Source organism: Lepus europaeus, chromosome 3 (assembly GCF_033115175.1).
Source record: "Lepus europaeus isolate LE1 chromosome 3, mLepTim1.pri, whole genome shotgun sequence".
Lineage (NCBI taxonomy): Eukaryota > Metazoa > Chordata > Mammalia > Lagomorpha > Leporidae > Lepus > Lepus europaeus.
Window position 1 is genome coordinate 109419946 of NC_084829.1, and position 23211 is coordinate 109443156.

The following is a 23211-nucleotide window of genomic DNA, read 5'->3' on the forward strand; positions in this document are numbered from 1 at the left end:
GTTGTAGGTTATTTGGAATCCTGTTCTGAAGAACAATACAAAATGTATACAGGGGTCCCACAACTAACCACTGGGCTGAATGGGATACAGACCTATATCTGAACCCACAGACCTACCCCTAAACCCACGTGTATAGGGATTATGGAATGGGATAGGCCTGCTAACCTAGGCAGGGAAATCATCACTTAACAATTACACATCAAATCATAGTCTCTAATGAAATGTACAAATTGCACACCTAAACACCTAACAAACTTGGTGGCCTCATGGAGTTGCGACTTAATTTAGCACAGGAGGTAGAACAGATGTCAGAGCTGTGGCTCACGAAAGTCTAAGCCTAGCTGGGAAGCAGAAGCATTGGTGGGGAGGCGGGACAGGTTGTGAAAGTCGCCTTGCCAGGAGGAGAGCAATGCACAAGCTGCCATTCCCGCCGCAGTGCCCAGGGGAAAGTGGTGGCAGAAACACACTGTTCCCTGTAGGGTGCCCACGCTCACGCCCTCCCTGCCACTCTTCCCTCTTCCTGCCACGGTTCCCGAACAGGACAGCGAGGGGCAAATGGGACAAGGTAACTTGCAGAGATTTTAAGATAAAGACAAAAAAAACCCAAATAACTTTAAAAATTTAACCCATTGCTTTCCGCTCGGGGCAACTAGAATGTTGTGGGGTCTTTTGACAGACAAATGGAACTAATAATAGCAATGGCACAACAGCAGCAACCCAGCTACTCAGCCAAGCCCCACTGCTGGGAGCTGGCAGAGAAGACGTTTCACGAATGGCTTTGTCTGTTGTGAGACCCGGTGCCCCGCTCTCCCCCTCTGGGCCCTGTGCCTACCCGCCCCGCCCTGGCACCTGAGTGGTTAGCAGGTGGTCAGACTTGAGGTTACCTGAGTAATGCTGTACGAGCTGCTGGAGGGTTTCAAACTGGGCCCGGGTGGTGATGTAGTATCCACCATTGTCAAGCTTGCGGATTTTATAATGTTTGACATGGTCTCCTTTCATATCATCCCAATCACGGATAGAAAGTGAATAGGCACCTGGCAAATAGGCAAAGCATTAGCAGGTTCCATTATTCCGAGTACTTCCTTTGTTTGTTCAGTCTCATTGATTTGAATATTCTGATTAATAATTATCAGAGGTATACACAAACACTCACACACTCACACACATGTACAGAGCATCTGCACTCAGCAACTGGAAGACGACACCTCTTGCTGTCCTGCAAATGTCAGAGGATGTTAGCAATAAAATGAGTTTGCCCTTGAGACTGAATCCTTCCTGGACACTGCCCTAAATTACTCGGTGCCCTTGCATTGCCTAAAGGGGCAGAGTCTCAGCTATTGCAGGCAAGATCCAGAGAAGCCCAAGTATTCCCCAGCAAGCGTGGTCCCTTCAGTCCCTTCCTGGGGAGACGGGGACGGCATGCTCCGTGGAAATCGAAGGACTGCATCTCTAGAAGCAAGATCTACACTTCTGCCTGACCACACTTCCCAGGGGCGGGCAACCAGCGTCTGCTGGACCACACCGGAAACCACCATGCTTTCCCCCTTGATGCTGTCCACTCTTGGGGGCGCCGATGGGTTGCTAAACAATAAAAAAGGGAGAGGAGTGACGAGAGCTCAGTTATTAAAACAAAACAAAACCGAGGAAAGCCAAAGTAACCTATACGATGGGTGCCTGAGGCATTCGGAGTTGCAGAGAGCGCTCGCGCTAAAGGACTTCTGCGAATGCGAGGACCCTGTGTGCCAGGAGGGCAGTGTGGGTCTTGAGGCTCCCTGGCTGCGGTTGGCGAGGCTGAGGCGGGGAGGGGACTGGAACCAGCACTGGCAGGGTGTGTGCCACCGCGGGGCCCTCGTCCAGTGGGGGCTGAGCCTCTCCTCTCTCGGACTGATCCGCAGACGTGAAGGCCACGCCAGCTTCTCCAGCCCCAGCTTACCTTTGGTGGTTTCACTCTCGCGGATAAGAAAGGTACCTCTTGGGTTTCCAAAGGACAAAAGCTGCCGCTCTGCATCTTTCCGGCCCAGTTTTCCAAAGTACCACCTTTAAATGGGATCACAAGAAGGACAGCGTTAGCCAGGGTCAGCTACACAGTGGGACCACCCCGGCTTTGTGGCCTGAGAAGCCCCCTCGCCTCCAACCATGCCCGGAGCCTCTCTCTGTTTGCTCCCTCCCCTCTGCCAAGCTTCATTCAGCTCTCTTCATTCAATCTGTTCTTGCTTCTATCCCTGATCCATCTCTTTCTTAAAAAACAAAACAAAACCAAACCCAGATTTGAAATGTGGTTTGTTTTCCTTCCCTCCACAGATGACAGGGGCGGATTTGTGTTAAAACTGCCGCCTGCGTGCATGAGAAGGGAAACCACCACCTTGTTTTTAAATGGCAATTGCAGGAGACCCTGATTCTTGAGCATAATCACACCCCTGGGAAATAACAAAACACGGTGTTGGTTTATATAAAGAACATTAATCAGGTTTTTTTTTTTTAAAAGAAAGGATAGATAATAAAGATATCAGAATATTTTAGTAACATCCTACCTATAGGGATTCTGGGAAAAAAAAAAAAAAAAGGTCACATCTACCCCTGATTTGAGATGACTGCCACTCGTGGATGCTTCTTTTATTTTCTCTTCCTATCCTGCAGGTGTGAGGACTGGGATGGCGAAAGGCATTCACTAAACACCTGGATCGTCATTTGCGGCACAGCTGCAGGGCCTGGCTATCGTGCACCGTTGAGATCTGGGCACGATGAGCACGCCCTTAGAAATGACTTGGTGTTGCGGACATTGGAATATTCTCCCTGAACAAACGAACGTCACCCCTGGGCCACTTTAGGAGGCATCACCTGAAGTCACCCCAAGACCTTTGTGATGTGGCTTTCACCTTCCCCCTGCACTCTCAAGCCCCAGCCAGTGCCTGGCAATTAGTTATCATTGCAGCAGTAGGTGCTGAATGAGCAGCAGGTGCTCCAAGAACCCAAGGGAGGATTCTGGAGACTTCAATTGGAATCGGCGCACAGGAACTATTTTTAGCACATTTAGCTGTGAAAGGATGCAGTTTCTAAAATGAAGCTTCAATTCATTATGCTGGAACATAGCTATTATGTGTTCACTGTCAAATTCTTTTGTGAATGAAAGAGTTTCATTGAAGACAAGAAAAGACTCTGTATGTCAGCTCCTCTGTGACTTCTACAGGTACCAAAATGTGAGACAATCCCAGTCTAGCACCAGCTGGTGTAAACAGCATTACACCAATTATTTGTGAGAAATGACTTTCTGGCTTCATATCAATAACCCAATGAAAATGCTGTTTAAAACAATGAAGGGGCCGGCATTGTGGCATAGTGGGGAAAGCCACCACCGGCCCCGCCAGCATCCCATATGGGTGCTGATTAGAGCCTCGGCTGCTCCACTTCTGATCCAGCTCCCTGCTAATGCACTTGGGAAAGCAGCAGAGGATGGGCCAAGTGCTTGGGCCCCTGCTACCCATGCGCGAGACCCAGATGAAGCTCTTAGCTTCTGGCTGGCCCAGTTTTGGCCATTGCGGCCATGTGGAAAGTGAACCAGAGGATGTAAGGTCTATCTCTCCTTCTGTCTCTGCAACTTTAAGTAAATAAAACCTAAAAAATAAATAAATAAAACAGTGGTGAAAAGGGAATTGTGAGAACCACAGACTGCATGAAAATACGAGTATCTGAAGATAACGATAATAAACTGCTTATATAAAACCATTGGTCTTATTTTAAAAATGTCTTATTCTTTACAACAAAATACTTTAAAATCGGGCACCATAGATACAAGTTAAATATGTGGCTGGTAGATTCTGAGCTAAAAATCGAAGTAACGCTACATTTTGGCGGTACTTTTTATTCTGAAGGAACACACAGATGTTTGCACATCTGCCCAGAAGTCAAAAGAGGAAGACCTTTATCACTGATGGTGAAAGACACTTGCTGGGAGTAAAAAGCAGCTCGGAACCACTGAGTATCTGAGAGCGGGGACGAAAACAGAACTTCTTAGAGGAAATGCGAGGGAATTAGAGACGATCGAGAACACGCCAGTTGGGGGATTTGGCTGGGTGTGCGCCCTAATCCTCCTTGCAAGTGCTTAAACAAATCCACGGCAAAATTAAATATCAGAGCCAAAGTCAGGCTCAGTGACGGACTTTCCTAGGCTCTCTTTCTGGGAAGGCAGCTCCCCAAGGTGTCAGGGAGGGGCCAGCATCCCTCACTGGGGGCATTATAGCCCAGCCTCCCTCGCCTTGAGGTCAGAAGCCAGGGATGGCACCTGAGCCACCCTGGATTGGCCTGTCAGTCCCCACCATCCAGAAAAAGGAACAACAGTTATCCTGGCAATTCTGTCTGGGTGCCCATGAGCCTCAACTGCTACCAGTGGGGTATCTGGGCCAGAAGACTGCCAGCCACTATTTACTGTGCACAAAACCAACTGGGACCCCAAATCAAAGGAAGGGCACGTTGGAAATCCATCACGATGGCTATTTCCCGAGTTGTGGGACACCCTGAGATGCTTTCCACCTTTCTGAACACATGCAGGGAGAAACCTTCATCTAATCCTTTGTAATTATCTGCCCCTCTCAGCAGCTCTCTCTAAGGAGGCAGCCTGCAGGCTTAGCGACTTGGGGTGCCAATTATACATGCTGTATCTACAATTTCATTGTATTTCCAAGGTAATTTCTTTCATTTGTGATAAATTATATTGTGTTTTCATGGGTCTGGAAATAAACTTACCTTTCAAAGTAGAGTTAAATTTGTAAACAAGTTGGGCAGACTTAAAGAAAAATATGAAGTTAACGATAGTACAAGTAAGTCACAGATAGGGCAACACAGTACCAGGGAAACACAGCACCACCACAGTCTCTCAACCCTGAAGCACCCAAGTGGATTTCGCCTCCTTCCTGCATAAGACTGAGGGCTGTGTGTGTGTGTCTGTGCCAAGTAACTTTCAAGGGAAGTAGTTAAGAGAAAATAGCAAAACATACTCTTCCGCCTGGATAGAGTCGACTGGAGCCACATAGTTGCTGGGAATGTAACCCGTCTCTCCCGTCGTCAGCGAGCGGGCTTCCCACCAGTCTCCTTCTCTGAAAAGAGAGATCAATGAGTACGCTGACCGTGGATGCAGACTCATGCTGCTTCTGCGCCTGTGTTCTCCAGCCTGGCTCCTTTTCTCTGAACTCCAACAGTGCTCCAGCCATCCCCAGCCCCGCCCCCAGGACCACTGCAAAGGACAAAGGATGCACAATCTGAGCTGAACCCATGGTTATCTCTTGCCTTATTTGTGATTAAGAACGCAGAACCAGGAGCTGGGCATTTAGCCTAACGTTTCAGACACCAGCATCCTACATCAGAGTGCCTGGGTTCAATTCCTGGCTCTGGCTCCTGATTCCAGGTTCCTGCTAATGCAGACCCTGGGAGGCGGCAGGTGACGGCTCAAGTATGGAAGACCTGGATTGAGTTGATGGTTTTGGCTCTGGCTCAGCCTCAGCAGTTGGGGGGCATTTAAGGGAGTAAACCAATGGATGGAAGCTCTCTCTAGATGTCTCCATGTTCCTCAAATAAATAACAGAAAGCACAGAAGGAGGGAGAGGAAAGAGGGGAGAAGAGAAAGGAGAGGGAAGGAGAGAAGAATGTAGGACCTGGCCACGAGAGCATTCTTTTTTGAGGAGTGTCCCCAGTTTTGGACAGAGCTGAAAGGGCACCCAGCTCCAGCCGACTTAAGAAAGGCACGAGGGTACCACAACAAAGTCCCAATCTGGGGGCTCTCAGAGGACATTTATGGGGGGCTAGTGACTCAACTCTCAGCTTAAAGATAAAGAGCAAATGCAACAGTTAAAGTTTATATGCTCATGGGCACACGGGTATGGGATGAAGAGCAGGGGTGAGCGTGTGCCTTTTCTCACTGACAGCAGGTGGGTGGTAGGCTGTGGCTGTGACCTTGATGGAGGTGGCCAGGGCCAGGTCGGGGGGCACACAAAGGCCCTTGGGCAAATCACACCTCTGACTCCTGAGCACCAGATGCCCGAACCTTCTCATCTTCCTTTTTTTTTTTTGGTCCTTGGATGCAGCAAGAGAAACTCCAATGCCGTGGCTGGGCTCGGTGTCAAAGCTCGTGGCCAGGGAAGACAAGGTGTTGGCTTTTGGCAGGGGGCAGAGGTCCCCCCCAGCCCCATTTCATCAGGCTGAAACTCACCAGCCCCCATGCCAAACCCAAACCTTCCCCTAGAGTCCCACTCTGGAGATGGGCTCAGAGCAAGTGAGCAGGGAGCAGCGGCTCATAAGGCAATGGCACAAATGGCCAAAGACCAAGGGGTGCTGGCAGGTGCAGCTGTGGGAAGGTGATTGCTGGCATTAGTAATAAAAGAGCCGACAGAGAGTCAGGATTTGGGCAACTTTTTAAATTATTTGAAGGGGGTAGTGAGAGAAACACAGACACAGGGAGGGAGGGAGGGAGAGACACTGCGGGGGTGGGGGAGAGACTGGGGGAGGGGGGAGGGAGGGAATATCTTCCATGTACTGGCTCAACAGCCAGGGCTGGGCCAGGCAGAAGCCAGGAGGTCAAAACTCCATCCAGGTCTCCCACAGGTGGCAGACCCACCATCTCCTGCCTCCCAGGATACACAGTAGCAGGAAGCTGCACCGAAAGCTGACTAGCCAGGACTGGGACCCAGGCACTCAGATAAGGGATGCTGGTCTCCTAAGCCACAATTTAACTATCAAACATCTGCCCTCTGGCGAATTTTTTTTTTCCAATGTATGTTCTCAATTTCTCAGTCTTTCCTTTCTACCTCATTAAAGGAGGGAGAGGATCATTTTTACACTTTCAAAGCCCTTTATTTGTGACCTTAAAGTTAACATCCAGATTTTATTATGAACTATTTATATACACACCCCCCTGTGAGTTCACCACCTGAGTGAAGAGCTGGAGTGTGACCAGTTGTGTGGAGTCCACACTGCTTGCTACTCCCCTACTGCAGGCATCACCCTGCCTATGCCTCCCCCGCAAAGAGATACATGTAGCCCTTAAGTCTGCCTAGCAGAACACATGCGGGATTGAATTTGTTTCTTCCAGATTTCAGGAAGTGGCTTGTGGAGATGCAATCTTCCCTTTAATATGGTGACAATCTTTCTTGCTCCACTAGATGGAGACATTTCATCATATTAAAAAAAAAAAAAAAAACCAACAAAAAACAATACCCTTTATCTCTCTCCCCCACTCCCACCTCCAAACCTGGAAATGCCCCAAAATGGCGAGGAAAAAATTCAGTGTTTGTAGCAGACGCTTATTTTTCAATGCCAGACACGTCCGCTGAGTTAGTAGTAATTGAGTTAAATCATGAAAAAGGCCAGCATCTGTTTTAGGGAGCGGGGGGTGGGGGGGTGGGATGCCAGGGTGGGACATATTTTGCTACTGGGAGAAACCCTGGCTCGTGTAGATGCCCTGGCATTAAGGAAGTCATTTTGAGTTCAAACCCAGCACCATCTATCTCATTTGGGAATAGGCCCCCAAACAGAGCAGCCCAGGTTAGAAGACAACTAGCAGCTTGTCCTAAAGTCACGTGACAAGAATCCATGCTTTTCCTACAGGAATCCATTCATCGCACAAGCGGTTTCAGTTACTCATGGGAAAGATACAAACCTTTGGTTCCCCCTTTTTTTCTGGAGACCCTAGGTCACCTTCTAAGGTGACCAACACCCAGTGGACTACGCAGTGAGGCTGGCACTGGGGGGAAGTGTCTTGGAATCCATGGAGCCCCAGACCAGAAGTTCTGAGTCACCTGAGGAGGAACACCACCCTCCACAGGGCACTCAGGCTGCCCGAGCGAGACAGCAGCTTTGCTACGCTACCTCGTTTCCGGAGTTGTTGGGAGTAAGCATTATTAAACCCGCGCCTCTTCAAACTGATCTCCCCATTCCAGTCTTTCCATCAATTTCACTTGGTAAGATTTCTTAATTTTTCTTTTAACTGGCACGTACTCATTGAACATATTTATGGAGTACAGTGGGCCACTGTAACACGTGTATACAATCTGTGCCGAGCAATCAGGGTAATTAGCACTTCCATCTCCTCATCGTGTCTTCATGTTTGGAGCCTCGGAGCGCCTCTCTTCTAGTTCACCAAGGATGTTAGGGGCTGGTGTGTCGCTCTGTGGTGCTAAAGAACGCTAGAACCGACTCCTCCCATCTGCCCACACTCTCGCTCTCTCCCCTCCCCGCCCTGCAAGACATTCTTTGTTATCTCAATGTGACTCAAACATCGGATCTTAAGTTGCTGGTTTAGAATGGTTCTTATGTTTTGAAATATATAGCAGCTCTCCCTGTGCCTCTGATTCAAAGATGGGTCACAAGAGCCAGTCCCCAACCCAAGGCTTACGGGCCCCAGGGGCCCTGACGGAGCCAGGAAGGGGCTTGTGCCAACCTGGGTAAGCCTCAATCTGCTTGGCTGGGAAGCCTTTCCATCACTAAACTTGGTCTCATCTCACTTCCATGGAGCACAGCTGAACAATGTTCACCAAGTGTTTGCATGGGGCGCTAAGCCAGGACTACTTCTTTATCACAACAGAAAAGAACCCGGGAGGGGTCACAGCTCGGCTCTCTGTTTAAAAACCTCCATTGTGTTCTACAGGGCCACCGCTGCCCGATGGCGAGAGCAGGGAATCGGACGGAGGCGCTCACAGACTGGCGACACGGGCTCGCGTGAAACCCCGTCCTAACACCGGACCCTGAGCTCTCACGGCAGCTGCACCTGCAGCCTCTGCCTGTGGGCACAGCTGCGCTGTGAAACACAAAAGCCAGGCCCTGCGGCCTGCAGTTTCTGCCTCTAGACGGGGGAGGGCGTGGGAGGACACAGACTAGGAGGTGGGGCGGCTAGGCGGGGAGAGCGGGGGAGGGGAGCCCCGCCATCTGCTTCTGTGTGCCGGCTTTGTTTCCCCATCACCATTTTCCCTTCTCTGTCATTCCCCTTGACTTCAGGATGCTGCGTTCGCTTCACAAGCCTCGTTTTTCTTTCCCATCACCTTGAATAAGAGCATGTAGGTGGCGCACAGGGTGAGGAACTCCACGGGCAGAAGGAAAAACATAAGGGAAAAAGACCTCCGTGGGGTCGTCTTCTGGGAAGACAGTGTCGGGTACTCAAAGGCTTCTGTGAGCACCAAAAGCCCTGCCTGCAGATCACAAGAGGCTGCAATGCAGGGGGAAATGTTTCTGCAGAAGTTCAATCTGATGACACCGTAGAGCCTTGCCAGGCCCGCGAAGGGCGGAAGTCATGTACTAGACTTTGACGGGGGGGGGGGGCTGACTTCCCAGGCAGGTCCATGCTCAGCGTGGAGAAGCTGCCCCTCCCCCCCTCCCCCCGGGGGGGAGCCGTGCGGGCCGTGTGTGCCAGCCCTCCCTGCTGCTCCTACCTCTCAGAATTCACCAGGAGGGTTCACATCGCTAAAGCAACCTTGGCATTTAGGGAATACTGTGTAAACGGGGAGGGGAGGAGTGGCGTATTTCAGAGTTAATAGATTCCGACAAGACGGAATTCATCTGAGACTCAAACTAACAACAAGGAGCGGGAAGTCAGGAGAACAAAGACAGGCTCCCTCCGCCTCCTCCTCCCAAACCTTCGCTAGACTGCCATGCTTCCTCCCCCTCTCACGGGGACCTGGGCTGCCCCCAGACTGCACCTGACCCTGTCCTCAGGATGCCCGGGCCCCAGCTCACCCTGGGTCCCGCCGCCGGCTAGCTGGGAGCACTCTGGGAAGTTGGGCAGGTCCCTGACCTGGGCGCCTCTACTCCTCCGGATGGTGACATCCCCTCGACAGTTGTTGTGAAGAATAAATGAGAACACTTGTAGCTCAGCGTGCGGCTGCAGCAGCGGGAGCCTTCACAAATGGCAGCTGCTCGCTGTTTTTATACAGAGAGCTCCTGGGGTGGCAGGTAGTGTTCCTTTTGGCCTGGGTGCTGGTTGTTCAGGCGTGCTTAGTTTATAAAAATCCAGCAAAACGGGATACTTAAAAACCAAACTGTGATAAGATCTATGTATCACGGCATCGCTCCTCTCAACCTCCTCTAAGTGGACGTCAGAGTGGCAGTAAGTACATATGCTATGTGCACGAGTATCATGACACATGGCTTTTGTTATGTGTGCTCTCTACATGCATTTCGCTAAAAAGTTAGACAACAGTCACAGCTCCGTTAGTGATGACAATGATAACAAAGCTGAAAGGCTTGGCTCAAGTCCTTCCACCGGCTGGCATGTCCCACTGTCAGGGCCAGTGGACAGTGGAGGACAGTGGAGGAGAGGTGGCACAACCAGACTTGGTGGCACAACCAGACTTGGTGGCACAGGACAACCCTCTGTGGCATCCTGCAGACCCTAGGTAGCATTCAACCACCAGGAGGGCTCACAAGGACTCAGGGGACCCAGAGTGCTGGTGGGGGCCCTGATGCTTCCTTCAGGGCCTGGAATTTTCTGGAGGGCCCTCGTGCACGCTGCCTTGGGCTAACAGGAGCAATGTTTCAAGTCCCCAGGGAAATCTGCCCCATGTATGCTCTGCCTTAGAGAGGTACTAAATGCAGCATTTGAGGAGCCGGTGCTAAAGCCGCCACCTGCAGTGCTGGCATCCCATATGGGCACTGGTTCAAGTCCCGGCTGCTCCACTTCCGATCCCGCTCTCTGCTAATGTGCCTGGGAAAGCAGCGGAAGACGGTCCAAGTGCTTGGGCCCCTTTACCCATGTGGGAGACCTGGCTTCTGGCTCTGGCCGTTGTAGCCATTTGGGGGAGTGAACCACCAGCGGATGGAAGGTCTCTCTGTCTCTGTAACTCTGCCTTTCAAATAAATAAATACATAAATAAATATTAAATGCAGCATTTGAACAGCGAGATGTCCCTACTGCCTGTAGGCTACTGCTGCTAAGGGCCACACTTGAGATGCACACATGCAACCGTTCACACAGGGGCACAGCTGCTTCCTGTGTTCACCTCACACACACTGAGTCACCGCCCGATTTTCCTGACAGGGCGGCGCCACCACAGGCTACACCAAGGGGGACATATGGCGGCTGCGGTCCTGAAAACAGAAGGGGCTTGCTGCCAGCCTTCAGTGAGGGCCTTGCTAGTGCAGCATTGGAAACGCTGAGAAAAATCAGGCAGGGGGCGCGGGAGGTGGGAAGCCCAGCCTCGTGCCAATCCTGCGGAACCATCCACGTGTGGGAGTGCCCTGGACGGTGGAGAACAACACTAACACTGAGGCTTTTTTAAAATTAATTATTTAATTAATTTATTTGAAAGGCAGAGCTAGAGAGGCGGAGTCAGAGAGAGACAGAGAGAGAGGTCTTTCATCCGCTGGGACACTCCCCAAATGGCTGCAACGGCCGGAACTGTGCCAATCTGAAGCCAGGTGCCTAGAGCTTCCTCAAGGTCTCCCACGTGGGTGCAGGGGCACGAGGACTTGGGCCACTTTCTACTGCTTTCCCAGGCCCTAGCAGGGAGCTGGACTGGAAGCGGACCAGCCAAGACACAAACCAGCACCCATATGGGATGCTGGCACTGCAGGTAGCAGCTTTACCTGCCATGCCACAATGCTGGCCCCAACACCAGGACTTTTAAGCCAGAACTAAAACCAACCCCCACAGCCTCTGCTACTGCGGGGTCCTCTGAAATGCTACTTGGACACACAGGGAGGTAGGATCCTGCATTGCATCATGGGCTTTTTCTAGCTGGTATGTCTGGGAACCAGGGAGCGTAGCAAGCAGGCTGTCAGCAAGCCCGTTATCTGAAACAGCCCAGGCTGGCAACACCACAACCCTTCCCTCAACCTGAGCGACATGCAAGTGCCCCCTACCCTGTCCCAACTTACGAGCTGTTCAGGATCTGAAATTTTTCTCCTTTGTGAAAACTCAGGTCATCTTCTGTCCGGGCTTCGTAGTCATAGAGGGCCACAAACAATGTCACTCCTGACAAAGCAAAACCACAAGGAGATTACCACACAATAGGAGACGAACTCCAAGGAATTAGAACTTGGCTAAAATCCCATTCTCAAAATCTACGTGTGATCGGTGCTAGAAACGTGATGAAGTGTTGTAATGCGTGTGTGAGAACCAGAGGCTTCGTCTTTTGCCTTAGCCTTCACTGGGATGCACTGCATGTATCTGATCTGATGGGATCCTGGACTGGAAAGGCTTATGTCTGTCCATCTTTGAGTGAGGCCTGGGGAAGAGAGAGACGCTAACACCATGTCCAAAACTTAAGGGTGGCAGTGGCCGCGTTAGGGTTCAGATCTGCAGGCTCAGCAGCAGTAAGTGAACCCCTTTACCCTACATCAGGAGCCCCCGTAAGGTTCTGGGTAAAACATATCTTGCTCTTTTCCCTGGTGTCACCGCCAGGTAGAACGTAACTGCAGCTCGGAAAAACACAGAAGCATCTGCAGTGTTCACCCCAATTAGCAGGTGCAGAGCCCTGGGCATCTGCAATTGTTCTGTAGTTTTCAACTGCCTGCGCCTACTGCTAAAAGTAGATTCCCTCTCCCCTATTCTCTTCCTGCCTTGCACCCACCTCTCTCCACGCTGTCCTGAAGTACTTACTCTTCCTCACACCCACACCATGTCTTCTCATCTGGTTCACCCCCCAGACAGCCCCTTCCTTAGTCCCCGAAGTTTGCTATCAACAGCAACCAATATCCAAAGGCCCATCTGGCTTAGAATGGCTACCATCTACCAGGTAGAATTCTTTCTTTTTTTTTTCTCAAGGATTTATTTATTTGTTTGAAAGGCAGAATGATGGATGGGGTGGTGGGGAAAAAGACAGAGATTTTCCATCTGCTGGTTCACTCCCCAGATGGTTACAATCACCGGGGCTGGGCCAAGCCAAAGCCAGGAGCCTGGAACTCTAGCAGGGCCTCCCACAAGGGTGGCCAGGGGCCAAGTACTTGGGTCATCCTCTACTGCCTTCACTGGCTTGTTAGCGGGGAGCTGGATGGGAAGCTGAGCAGGCAGCTGCTCTAACATGGGATGAAGGTGTCGCAGGTGGCAGCTTAGCTCCCTGCATCCCAACATCAGCCCAGCAGGCAGAATTCCAAGGTAGCTCTCAGTGATCCCTGGCCCCTGGTGTTCATGCCCTTGGGCACCTCTTTCCCCAGAGCTTGGACTAAAGAGCCAATTGCATGGGCAAAGGTGATGGGTTCTATCTTGAGTAAGCAGGCTTCAAAAGGTGGTGACTCCTGCCTTCCTGCAGACTCTCTCTCTGTTGCCACGTCAGCTTGTGCACTTTGAGGAAGCAAGGTGCCACGCTGGCGAGAGCCCCATGACAAAGAACTGAGGGTGGCCACTGTCCGGCGAGAGACTACTGCAGGCGACACCACTGGGCCTTGGGAGCAGATCCTTCTCAGCTGAAGCGCGAGGAGACCGCAGCCCAGGTTGTGGGCCTGCAGCCTGAGGGAGGTGCCATGGCACAGCACCTCGCGAGGTCACCCCGGCCTCCTGGCCCACAGAAACTGTGAGATAACAGACGTGTATTGTTATAAGCCGTCAAATTTTGTGGTGAGTGGTTACACGGCAACTGACAACTAACGCATGCCGTATCCGGCTTCTCGCTGTCATTTGCACACACTCCCAGGTGCCTGACAGGGTCCACAGGACACACGGGGTGGACCCCGCTCTCTACTGAGCCGCCATTTTGCTGTGCAGGTGGCTTGAAGGGACCCGCTGTGCCCAGGGGCCTATTCCAGAACAGACAGCGGAGCAGGGCTGGTCTTTCCATGCCTTCCCGTGCAGGAGGGATGGCTTTCACACGGTCTCACTGGCTCACCAGGGCTCATTTGGCTACCGTCTTCCTTTCTTTAGATTTCTTTGAGACACCAGAAAGGAGAGTGCAAATGAAAATATCTACGGCCATACCAAACTGAACGCGCTCGATCTCGTCTGAAAATGAAAATGTGTCTATAAAGACACACTTATTCTGTACACCCTGATGAGATTCCTTCCATCACACGATTTAAAAATGAGCCAGGGCCTGCGTCATGGCACAGGGGTTAAGCCACTGCCTGTGAGGCTGGCATCCCACTGGAGTGCTGGCTTGAGTCTTGGCTGCCCTGCTTCCAATCCAGCTCCCTGCTAACGCGCTTCAGAAAAACAGTGGAAGATAGTCTGAATATCTGGACCCCTGCCACACACATGGGACACCTGGATGGAGTCCTAGGCTCCGGCTTTGGGCTGGCCCAGTCACAGTTGTTGTGGCCATTTAGGAAGTGAAACAGCAGATGGAAGATATTGCTCACTCTCTCTGTAACTCTGCCTGTTGGGTAAATAAAATGAATCTTTAAAAACAAAACAAACAAAGCCAAGCCAGCTCCAGTGTGTGGAAGATGAGCCTGCAAGAATGCTCAATTCCTCTCCTTCCAACAGTTTTCCCAGAGGGTTTTCATGGCCTAGGGACCAAGGAGAAAATCAAAAGAGGTTAAGGGGAAATAGGCACTCTTCCTGACTGTAAGGGACTGGAAGCAGCATTGTGAGAAAGGATGTGCATGAACAAGGGGTCTTCAAAAAGTTCACAGAAAACACACATGAAAAAACCATGCATGGATTTCAAAAAGTTTGTATAAAAACAAACTTATCTTTTCCTTCCACTGTCACATGAATTTCTGAAGTATCCCCAGTAAAACCAAATAGGACAAGGCACAAAAACTTGGCAACAGCTGGGGTCGGTGCTGTGGTATAGCCGCTGGTAAAGCCACTGCCTGCAGCACTGGCATCCATATGGGTGCTGGTTGGAGACCCAGCTGCTCCACTTCTCATCCAGCTCCCTGCTAATGTGCCTTGGAAAGCAGTAGAAGATGGCCCAAGTGCTTGGGCCCCTGCACGCACATGGGAGACCCAGAAGAAGCTCCTGGCTTTTGGGTCAGCCCAGCTATAGCCAGTGCAGCCATCTGGGGGGTGAACCAGTGGATGGAAGATATCTTCCTCTCTCTCTCTCTCTCTCTCTCTTTTAACCCTCCTCCTCCTCTCTCTGTAATTCTGCTTTTCAAGTCAATTAAAAAAATCTTAAAAAAAAAAAAAAAACAGCTGAGGGTATTTGTGTTATGTTTCAAATTTTGTAAGGGATCTGGTCAGGGCCCCTGACACAACTACACTGCCATGCGCTGTGTGCGAAGCTAATGCCTTGGTTGTGCAGACTTCCCAGGCAGGAAAGCTCAATGGCATCTGCTCCTAGAGGGGCTGAGGGAGCACACACTCTCCTAAACTTTGGTGAAATCAAGTCTTAGGCTAAGACGGTCCCTGACTGCAGTACAGACCCACGCGTTCAAGGCCAGCAGCCCTCTCCAGTGAGCTGAGTGAGTGATCCCTGCAGACACAGGGATTTGAGTCCAGAAACAATTGTGAATGAACAAACAGGGATGAGGGGCGAGGTCTGAGCCAGCAGAATCAAGAGTGTGGCTGAAGGGCCGGTGCTGTGGCATAGCGGGTAAGGCTATGTAGCCTGTGGCTCTAGCATTCTGTGTGAGTGCTGGTTTGAGACCTGGCTGCACCCCTTCCAATCCAGCTCCCTGCTAATGTGCCTTGGAAAGCAGTGGAAGATTGCCCAAGTGTTTGGGCCTCAGCACCCATGTGGGAAACCTGGAAGAAGTTCCTGGTTCCTGGCTTCAGATTGGTGCAGCTCTGGCCGTTGCAGCCAATTAGAGTGAACCAGCAGATGGAAGACCTCCTTCTCTCTGTTTCTCCCTCTCTCTCTCCCTGTAACTCTACTTTTCAAAAAACAAATCTGGCTGGCAAAATACTTAAGCTTCCCAGAGTGGGCAGGGGTGTGCTGTGTAATTTCCAGGTGCCTTCTGGGAAGATGGCGGTGGTGGGGAGGGGGTGAGTGGATCTTGTACGGCATGGATAGTCACTATGGTACAGCGGGAGCCTACGTGTTCTTTCTACAGGGCAGAGCACAGTATGCCAGCAGCAGAGAAGCAGATACCCCAAGGCTCTGGGTCAGGGCCCTGACATAACTGCCCTGCCACGTGCTGTGTGCACAGCTGCTGCCTTGGCGGTGCAGACTGCGCAGGCAGAGAGGCTCGACGGGCCATCGTACAGGACGTCTACTCCCAGACAAGCTCAGGCCGCTATGGCCGGTGCAATGCACCGATCCAAAGCCAGAAGTCAGGTGCTTCTCCTGGTCTCCCATGCAGGTGCAGGTACCAAGGACTTGGGCCATCCTCTACTGCACTCCTGGGCCACAGAAGAGAGCTGGCCTGGAAGAGGGGCAACCGGAATAGAATCTGGCGCCCCGACCGGGACTAGAACCGGTGTGCCGGCGCCACAGGCAGAAGATTAGCCTAGTGAGCCGTAGCGCCGGCCTTATTTATTTATTTATTTGACAGTTAGACAGTGAGAGAGAGAGAGAGACAGAAAGAAAGGTCTTCCTTCCATTGGTTCACCCCCCAAATGGCTGCTATGGCCGGAGCTACACTGATCCAAAGCCAGGAGCCAGGTGCTTCCTCCTGGTCTCCCATGTGGGTGCAGGGGCCCAAGCACTTGGGCCACCTTCCACTGCTTTCCCAGGCCACAAAGGAGAGCGGGACTGGAAGAGGAGCAACTGGGACTAGAACCGGCGCCCATATGGGATGCCGGCGCCGAAGGCAGAGGATTAACCAAGTGAGCCACGGCGCCGTCCCTGGGATGCTATATTCTTTTAAACTTCTCTAAGAAATGAAATGCTTTTGGAACGAACAACATCAAATATCTAGTTACCATGGTTCACATACCGAGAGGGAGCTGGAAGGCTAAGGATGCGTGCGATAGCTTACAAACATTTCAGAAAACATATGTCTGAGAATGTAAGCCAGATATTTCGCAAAGTATTAGCTAAGTCAGCAAATACACGTGGCAGTAAAATGCAGCCTTGTGGAGAGAATCACAAGAACACTTCAGAAGAAAATGAGAACGGTCCCTTAAGAATACATAAGATTCAATTTTAAAATATAAAAAACAAAAAATAAAGAGTAAAATCAAACGTGAAAGGTACATGGGAACAGACGCGGGCTGAGCAACTCAGTCACGTGGAAATGGATGGGGAGATCAGGGAATCAGGGAATCAGGGAAGATGAACCGCTGAACAGTGATGCAGAGAATGGCCGGTGGCTGGGAAGTAACAGGCTGGCCGAGGATGGGGAAGATAGGGGAGAGGGTGCCCCCCTCCGAAAGGTGGAGGGAAGGTGGGCGTGGGGGTGCTTTAATATCCAGAGGGCTGGAAACCCACATACCTGGAGACCCCTGGAGCTGCTGCTTCCTTTTTCTTTATATTTTCATCTATTTATTTGAAAGGCAAGGAAGGGGAGGGGGGTGAGGAGAAAAATTTCAGCCCCATTGGGTCAGTTGCCAAATGCCTGCAACAGCTGGGCTGGAGCTGAGATCCAGGAACCCAATCCAAGTCAGCCATGTGGGTGGCAGGGACCCAAACACTTGAGTCATCACCGCTGCCTCCCAGGGTGTGCATCAGCAGGAAGTTGGAATTAGGAGCGGAGCAAGGACTCAAACCCAGGCGCTTCGATATGGAATGTGTGCGTCCCACCAAGATGATGTGCTGACATCTGTACCAAATACCCACCTCACTCCTAAAGCTTCGCATTCGAGAGATCTGGGATGGGGCTTGAACATCGGTGCTTGTTTTAATATTTTATTGAAATGCAGAGAGACAGTGAGAGAGAAAGAGAGAGAGAGAGGTATCCAGAGAGATCTTTCTTATGGAGCTCGCCCTCCAAATGACTGTAACCGCTGGGGATGGGCCAGGCTGCAGCCAGGGGCCTAGCACCCTATCTCCATGTAGATGGCAGGGACTCAAGCACTTGGGCCATCATCTGCTGCTTTCCCAGAGTGTGCATTAGCAGGACCTGGACCAGAAATGGAGGAGCTGGGATTCAAAGCAGGCTTTCTCATATGGAATGTTGGTATCCCAAGTAGTGGCTTAACATGCTGTGGCCCCCACAAGCCCTGGCACCTGTGTTCTGCAGAAGCTGCCCTAGTTATTCTGAGCCCTCAGTTGACAGCGCCTCAGTGGAACACGGGTCACTTTCACATGCAGAATCCTACAGAGCAGCAACTTTGGGTCCCCTGGACTGCAGCCAGCACACTCTGTATTTTTTTTATCTAGTCCCTCATGTGTAGAGGACAGGTGAAGACAAATTAAAACCTAGATGTTAAATCCACAGTCAAAGGGAGCTCAGTTGCCAAAAGAATTTAGAGGGGCTGACATTGTGGTGCAAAGGGTGAAGTCACTGCCTGGGAGGCCTGCATCCCATACTGGAGTACCAGTGTGAGCCTCAGCCACTCTGCTTCTGATCTAGCTCCCTGCTAATGTGCCTGAGGGGCAGGTGATGGCCTGAATATGGGGTCTCTGCTACCTGCATGGGACACAGATGGAGTTTCTGGCTCCTGGCTTAGCCCCAGATGTTGTAGCCGTTTGGGGAGTAGATCAGCAGATGGAAGATTATGTCTCTCCTCTCTCTCTCTTGCTCCCTTTCAAATAAATATATGCATTTTTAAAAAAAATGACTTAAGAAAAAAAATTATTGAGAGCAGCAGCCCTTCCCTACCCTGTCCCCTGTCCCCTGTCCCCTGCCTCAGGATCCCGACCGGGCTTACCTGTCCCTCCTCTTGTGCGCAAGGTCCCAGTGTGAGACGAAGAGTTCACACCCCCGAAGACGGTGAGCCCCTGGCCACCTGCTGCGTGGAAGTTGTTGTAGTTGGGGATGGAGGTCACGCCGAAGCTGGGGTAGTGCTGAGGGGTGGGGTCTGTGCCATAGCGGTAGCCGGAGCTCTGGTTCAGGCTGCCGTCCCTCTCCTCAGTCAGTTTTGTTGCTTCTTTGTCCTTACATTGCACACAGCCCATTATCTAAACTCCTGCAGAAAACAGAAAGGAGACACTGAGCGATGCCTGGGCACGAGGACAGCAGCGTGATGGGGAGGGGGGACGGTGAGGAGGACTCTCGGTCTCTATAACTGGCCAGTCGCAGTTGTTCCCTGTGTGACCGGGATGACGGGGTCACCAAGGGTCAGCAAGGTCCACCATGCAGCCACTCTCTTTGCACAAGTGACTTTGACACCACACACCTGCCTGAAGATAGCCCAGCGACACTCTGTACAAACTGGACATGCTCATGGGTACCATGTGCTGTCTCAATTCAGGTATATGTTGTGTAACGTCCAACCAGGGTGAACTTAAGTCTCCTCAAACCATTAACATTTTTTTTATGGCAAAAACACTCACAATTCTATCTTCTGTGTTTTGGTTTTTTTTTTTTTTTTAAAGATTTATTTATTTGGAAGAGTTAGAGGGCGAGAGAAGAGAGAAGAGAGAGAGAGAAAGAATAGCATCCATTAGCTGCTTTACTCCCCAGATGACTGCAACAGCCAGGGCCAGGCGAGGCAGACGCCAGGAGCCAGGAGCTTCATTAGGGTTTCCCACGTGGGTGGCAGGAGCCCAAGTGCTTGGGCCTTCCTCTGCTGCTTTCCTAGGTACATGAACAGGAAGCTGGATCAGAAGTGGAGCATCCAGGACACGAATCACTGCCCATATGGGATGCTAGCATTGCAGGCATTAGCTTTACCTGCTATGTCATAACCCTAGTCTCTGGTTATTCTTATTTTAAACACCAAAATAAACAATTACTGGGGCCACAGCGTGGCGCAGTGGGTTAAAGCCCCAGCCTGCAGCATCGGCATCCCACATGGGCACCAGTTCAAGTCCTGGCTGCTCCTCTTCCGATCCAGCTCCCTTCTACGGCCTGGGAAAGCAGTAGAAGATGGCCTGAGTCCTTGGGCCCTGCACCCACGTTGGAGACCTGGAATAAGCTCCTGGCTCCTGGCTTCAGACCGGCTTCAGCTCCAGCTGTTGCGACCATCTGGGGAGTGAACCAGCAGATGGAAGACCTCTCTCTCTGTCTCTACCTCTCTCTGTAACTCTGTCTTTCAAGTCAATAAAATAAATTAAAAAAAAAATACACAATTACTACTTATTGTGCTTTTGTTTAGTCACCTCAAAAAATGACATCTGCTCTATAAAATAAGTCTATGCAATATGAGGGAAAAAAAAAATGTCTCACAGCGAAGAAACCTTGTGCTGCATGGCCCAGGAGCTCTGATCAGGACAGAACACAGGCCCTGAACAGGTCTGCAGCCTCCTCCCCACTCATCAGGCACAGGCTTAGGAAATTGGAAGAAGCCAACGCTAAGAATCAAAATTGAGAGCTAGTCACTGGCTGACCAACAGCACGGGCAGAACCTCCGAGGTCGGCGCACATCTGCAGGAGGTTGTGATGGCCTGCAGACAGAATCACTGAAAGCCGCCCACTAACTTCTCACACTTCCATTCGCTTCTGACAGCCGTCGGCAACATTCTGTAAAGTCACTCATGGGTTCCGGAGTCAGTGGCAGACTCAGCACTGGAGTCACGGTTACCCCCCCCGCCCCCAACCCACTCTCCCTGGCTCCTTGTTCTCCGTGACCGGCGCCACTGATGACCAGCTGCTCAGTTCAGAATCCCTGCGGGCAGCCTCACGGCCTCCTTCTTTCCTTTTCACTCTGCCTTTGGATGCACCGCCGTGCAGACACGCTCTGCTTCTCGGTTCCTCAAAGGTTCCATCAGGCCGTGAGCATTGTGACATGCAATGTGTCCTTCCCGTCCACCGGAGACACCACATCCTCAGCAAAGCCTCCTCTGCCTCCCTGTGCTGGGTGATGCTTTCCCTAAGTGCCCCCATGGCACATCGCCCTCCCTTACCATGGCACCCATTGCACCATATTAAAAACTCATCTCATCATCCGACGGACTGCAAGTTCCAGCAAAGCATAGCCTTGTCCATTTTCTTTTCTTTTTTGGAAAGTATTTTTTTTTTTTTAAAGATTCATTTGAAAGAATTACACACACACACACAGATAGAGAGAGAGAGAGAGAGAGAGAGAGAGAGAGAGAGAGATATCTTTACTCCCCAGATGGCTGCAATGACCAGGGTTGGGCCAGGTGGAAGTCAGGAGCCTTTTCCGGGTCTCCCATGTGGGGAACAGGGGCCCAAACACTTGGGCCTTCTTCTGCTGCTTTTCCTAGGCCATCAGCAGAGAGTAGATCAGAAGTGGAGCAGCCAGGACTCAAACCAGTGCCCATATGGGCTGCTGGCATCACAGGCGGAGACTACCTGCTATCCCACAAAGCCAGCCCCTCTGTTCATCACAACTGTGCTGCTAGTGCCTGGCACACAGCAGGTGCTCAGTAAACAGCAAGTGAGTGAGCGAATACCCTGTAGCCCATTATGTTCCTTTTCCTCCTTTCTCTCTGCACCAAGGCTGGTCCTGACTTCTACCTGCAGTGCACCTTGCATTTTTCAGTCTACTGGTGTGTGTGTATGAGGGCAGTGAAGAAGGTTCAGAAATACTTGTATAGGGAAGGGAGTCACATGGTCCTACTTTGGATTTAAAATCCTGTGAAGATGCCAGGTGGTAGACATGGCACGCATGGCTGTCCCTGCCAAACTCTGAAAGCAGCCCACTTGGGATGAAGGAATCGAGTGAGAGACACGCGACACCACTTGTGAAAATGTGCACGCACGGGGGTGGGCAGAGCCGGGCCGGGCCGCGGATAGATGTGGCACTTTCCCCTTGCTCTCTTGCCCACGGCTGTGGGAGGTGCCCCGCAAGGCAGGCAGGCTCTGGGGCATTGCTGAGCGAAGATCCTGTGCGGGTCTGGCTTGGGGAAGCGCTATCACACGTTTCAACAGACACTTCCTGAAACGAATGTCAGTTCTTGAGAATGGAAATGTTTGCAAACGAGCCACCTACTGCTCAAGAGCTGAGATCACCAAATCTGGACCACATTTGCTCGTAAATCATCCGCGATGAACTTACAGTATTCTGCGTCCAACACCCTCTCTAACTTACTGTGAGTGAGTGTGATTTTAACACGTTTCCCACAGGAAATGCGAGCTATCTCCCAGGCATGCCTGGCTAAGGCGTCTATCATTCGTTGTTGGTACTGCTTCATCAGATTGATGTACACTTTGCTCATTTTTTTATATTCTCTCTTTCTTGGCTGAAAGAGGTGGCAAGTTTCCACCAAGGCCAGACAGAAGAAAGTTCTTATCCCAGGTGCTTTTTTTTTTTTTTTTTTTTTTTTCATTTTTTCCAGGGATTTCACTGACCTGCTGTCCAGGGGGTGAGACCTGAGTCTCGAAGCAACATCATTTAGACTAGGGTCCTCAGCTGGGCAGAGGGGCGGGGTGCAGGGTTTGCCTCTCTGTAGGAGACATACTGGGTGCTACCTGGAGACACTTCTGGTTGTCACAGCACAGGGCAGAGGGGTCCTATTGGTACCTAGTGGGTGGAGGCCAGGGGTGCTGCTCAACACCCCATATTGCACAGAACAGTCTCCCAAATGCTAATGGTGTCAAGGTTGTGAATCCAGACAGACACAGAGGGAAGAATTGATGTCTCTATCCTAGCAGTGTAACAGCTGTGTCCCTTCACACGCTTCCCCTAAGAGAATACGTGCGCCAGGCAGGAGGAGGAGCTGCTGTGAAACACCGACATGAAATGCTGTGATTTTCTTCTGGAAATTTGTTTTCTATGATAAATAGAACCTAAAACCAAGGAGAGCCCTCATTACAAACTTCCCTTCCAACAAGATAACTCCTACATCAGAAGCCTGCAGGAACCAGAAGCCTACATGTGTCCAAACTAAGAGAGAAAAGTTTCTGAAGTCCTAAAAACTGCATAATACCACTATAGTAAATGACTCACGGCTTATATATAATTTCATGAAAATAGCGGGGGGGGGGGGGGGGCGGGGAGGATGGGAGCTTCAGGGCACCTTGAAGGTGGGAACCACTTTTGTGAGTGACTGCTGTATCCCCAGAGCAACCCCCTCCCAGTGCCTGGCACACAGTAGCACTCAAAGAGTATTTGTTAGATGAGTAAGTTAAAATTCAACGAAAGTCCATCCAAATCATGTGAGAAAACCATCTTCTGTTAGGGAAGGAGCACCACCTCACACGTGCAAATTCTGAGTTAGGAAGCCTTTCTCCGCGCATCTTCCCTCACTCTCCCCTTCATGGGCACCCGCCAGGAAACGGAAACACATCAGAGTAAATGGGAGCTCAAAGCCTTAAAAGTTAATCCCAATGAAAGTACCTGTCCAAGACCTTGTGGTCTTCTCCCGCCACTGGGGGCATTCAGACCATTTCCTGATGCAA

General features: G+C 51.0%; 1 protein-coding gene across 1 annotated transcript in view; it reads right to left on the reverse strand.

Moving 5' to 3' along the window:
- FYN (FYN proto-oncogene, Src family tyrosine kinase) overlaps positions 1 to 23211 on the reverse strand; it is a 218190-nt gene that overhangs the window by 42029 nt on the left and 152950 nt on the right. The window contains exons 4-8 of the mRNA XM_062186626.1: positions 18614 to 18871; positions 11854 to 11950; positions 4992 to 5090; positions 1934 to 2037; positions 885 to 1034 (exon numbers count right to left, since the gene is read on the reverse strand). Of these exons, the coding sequence (XP_062042610.1) occupies positions 885 to 1034; positions 1934 to 2037; positions 4992 to 5090; positions 11854 to 11950; positions 18614 to 18860 (697 nt within the window). The 5' untranslated portion in view covers positions 18861 to 18871. The remainder of the gene's footprint in view (positions 1 to 884; positions 1035 to 1933; positions 2038 to 4991; positions 5091 to 11853; positions 11951 to 18613; positions 18872 to 23211) is intronic.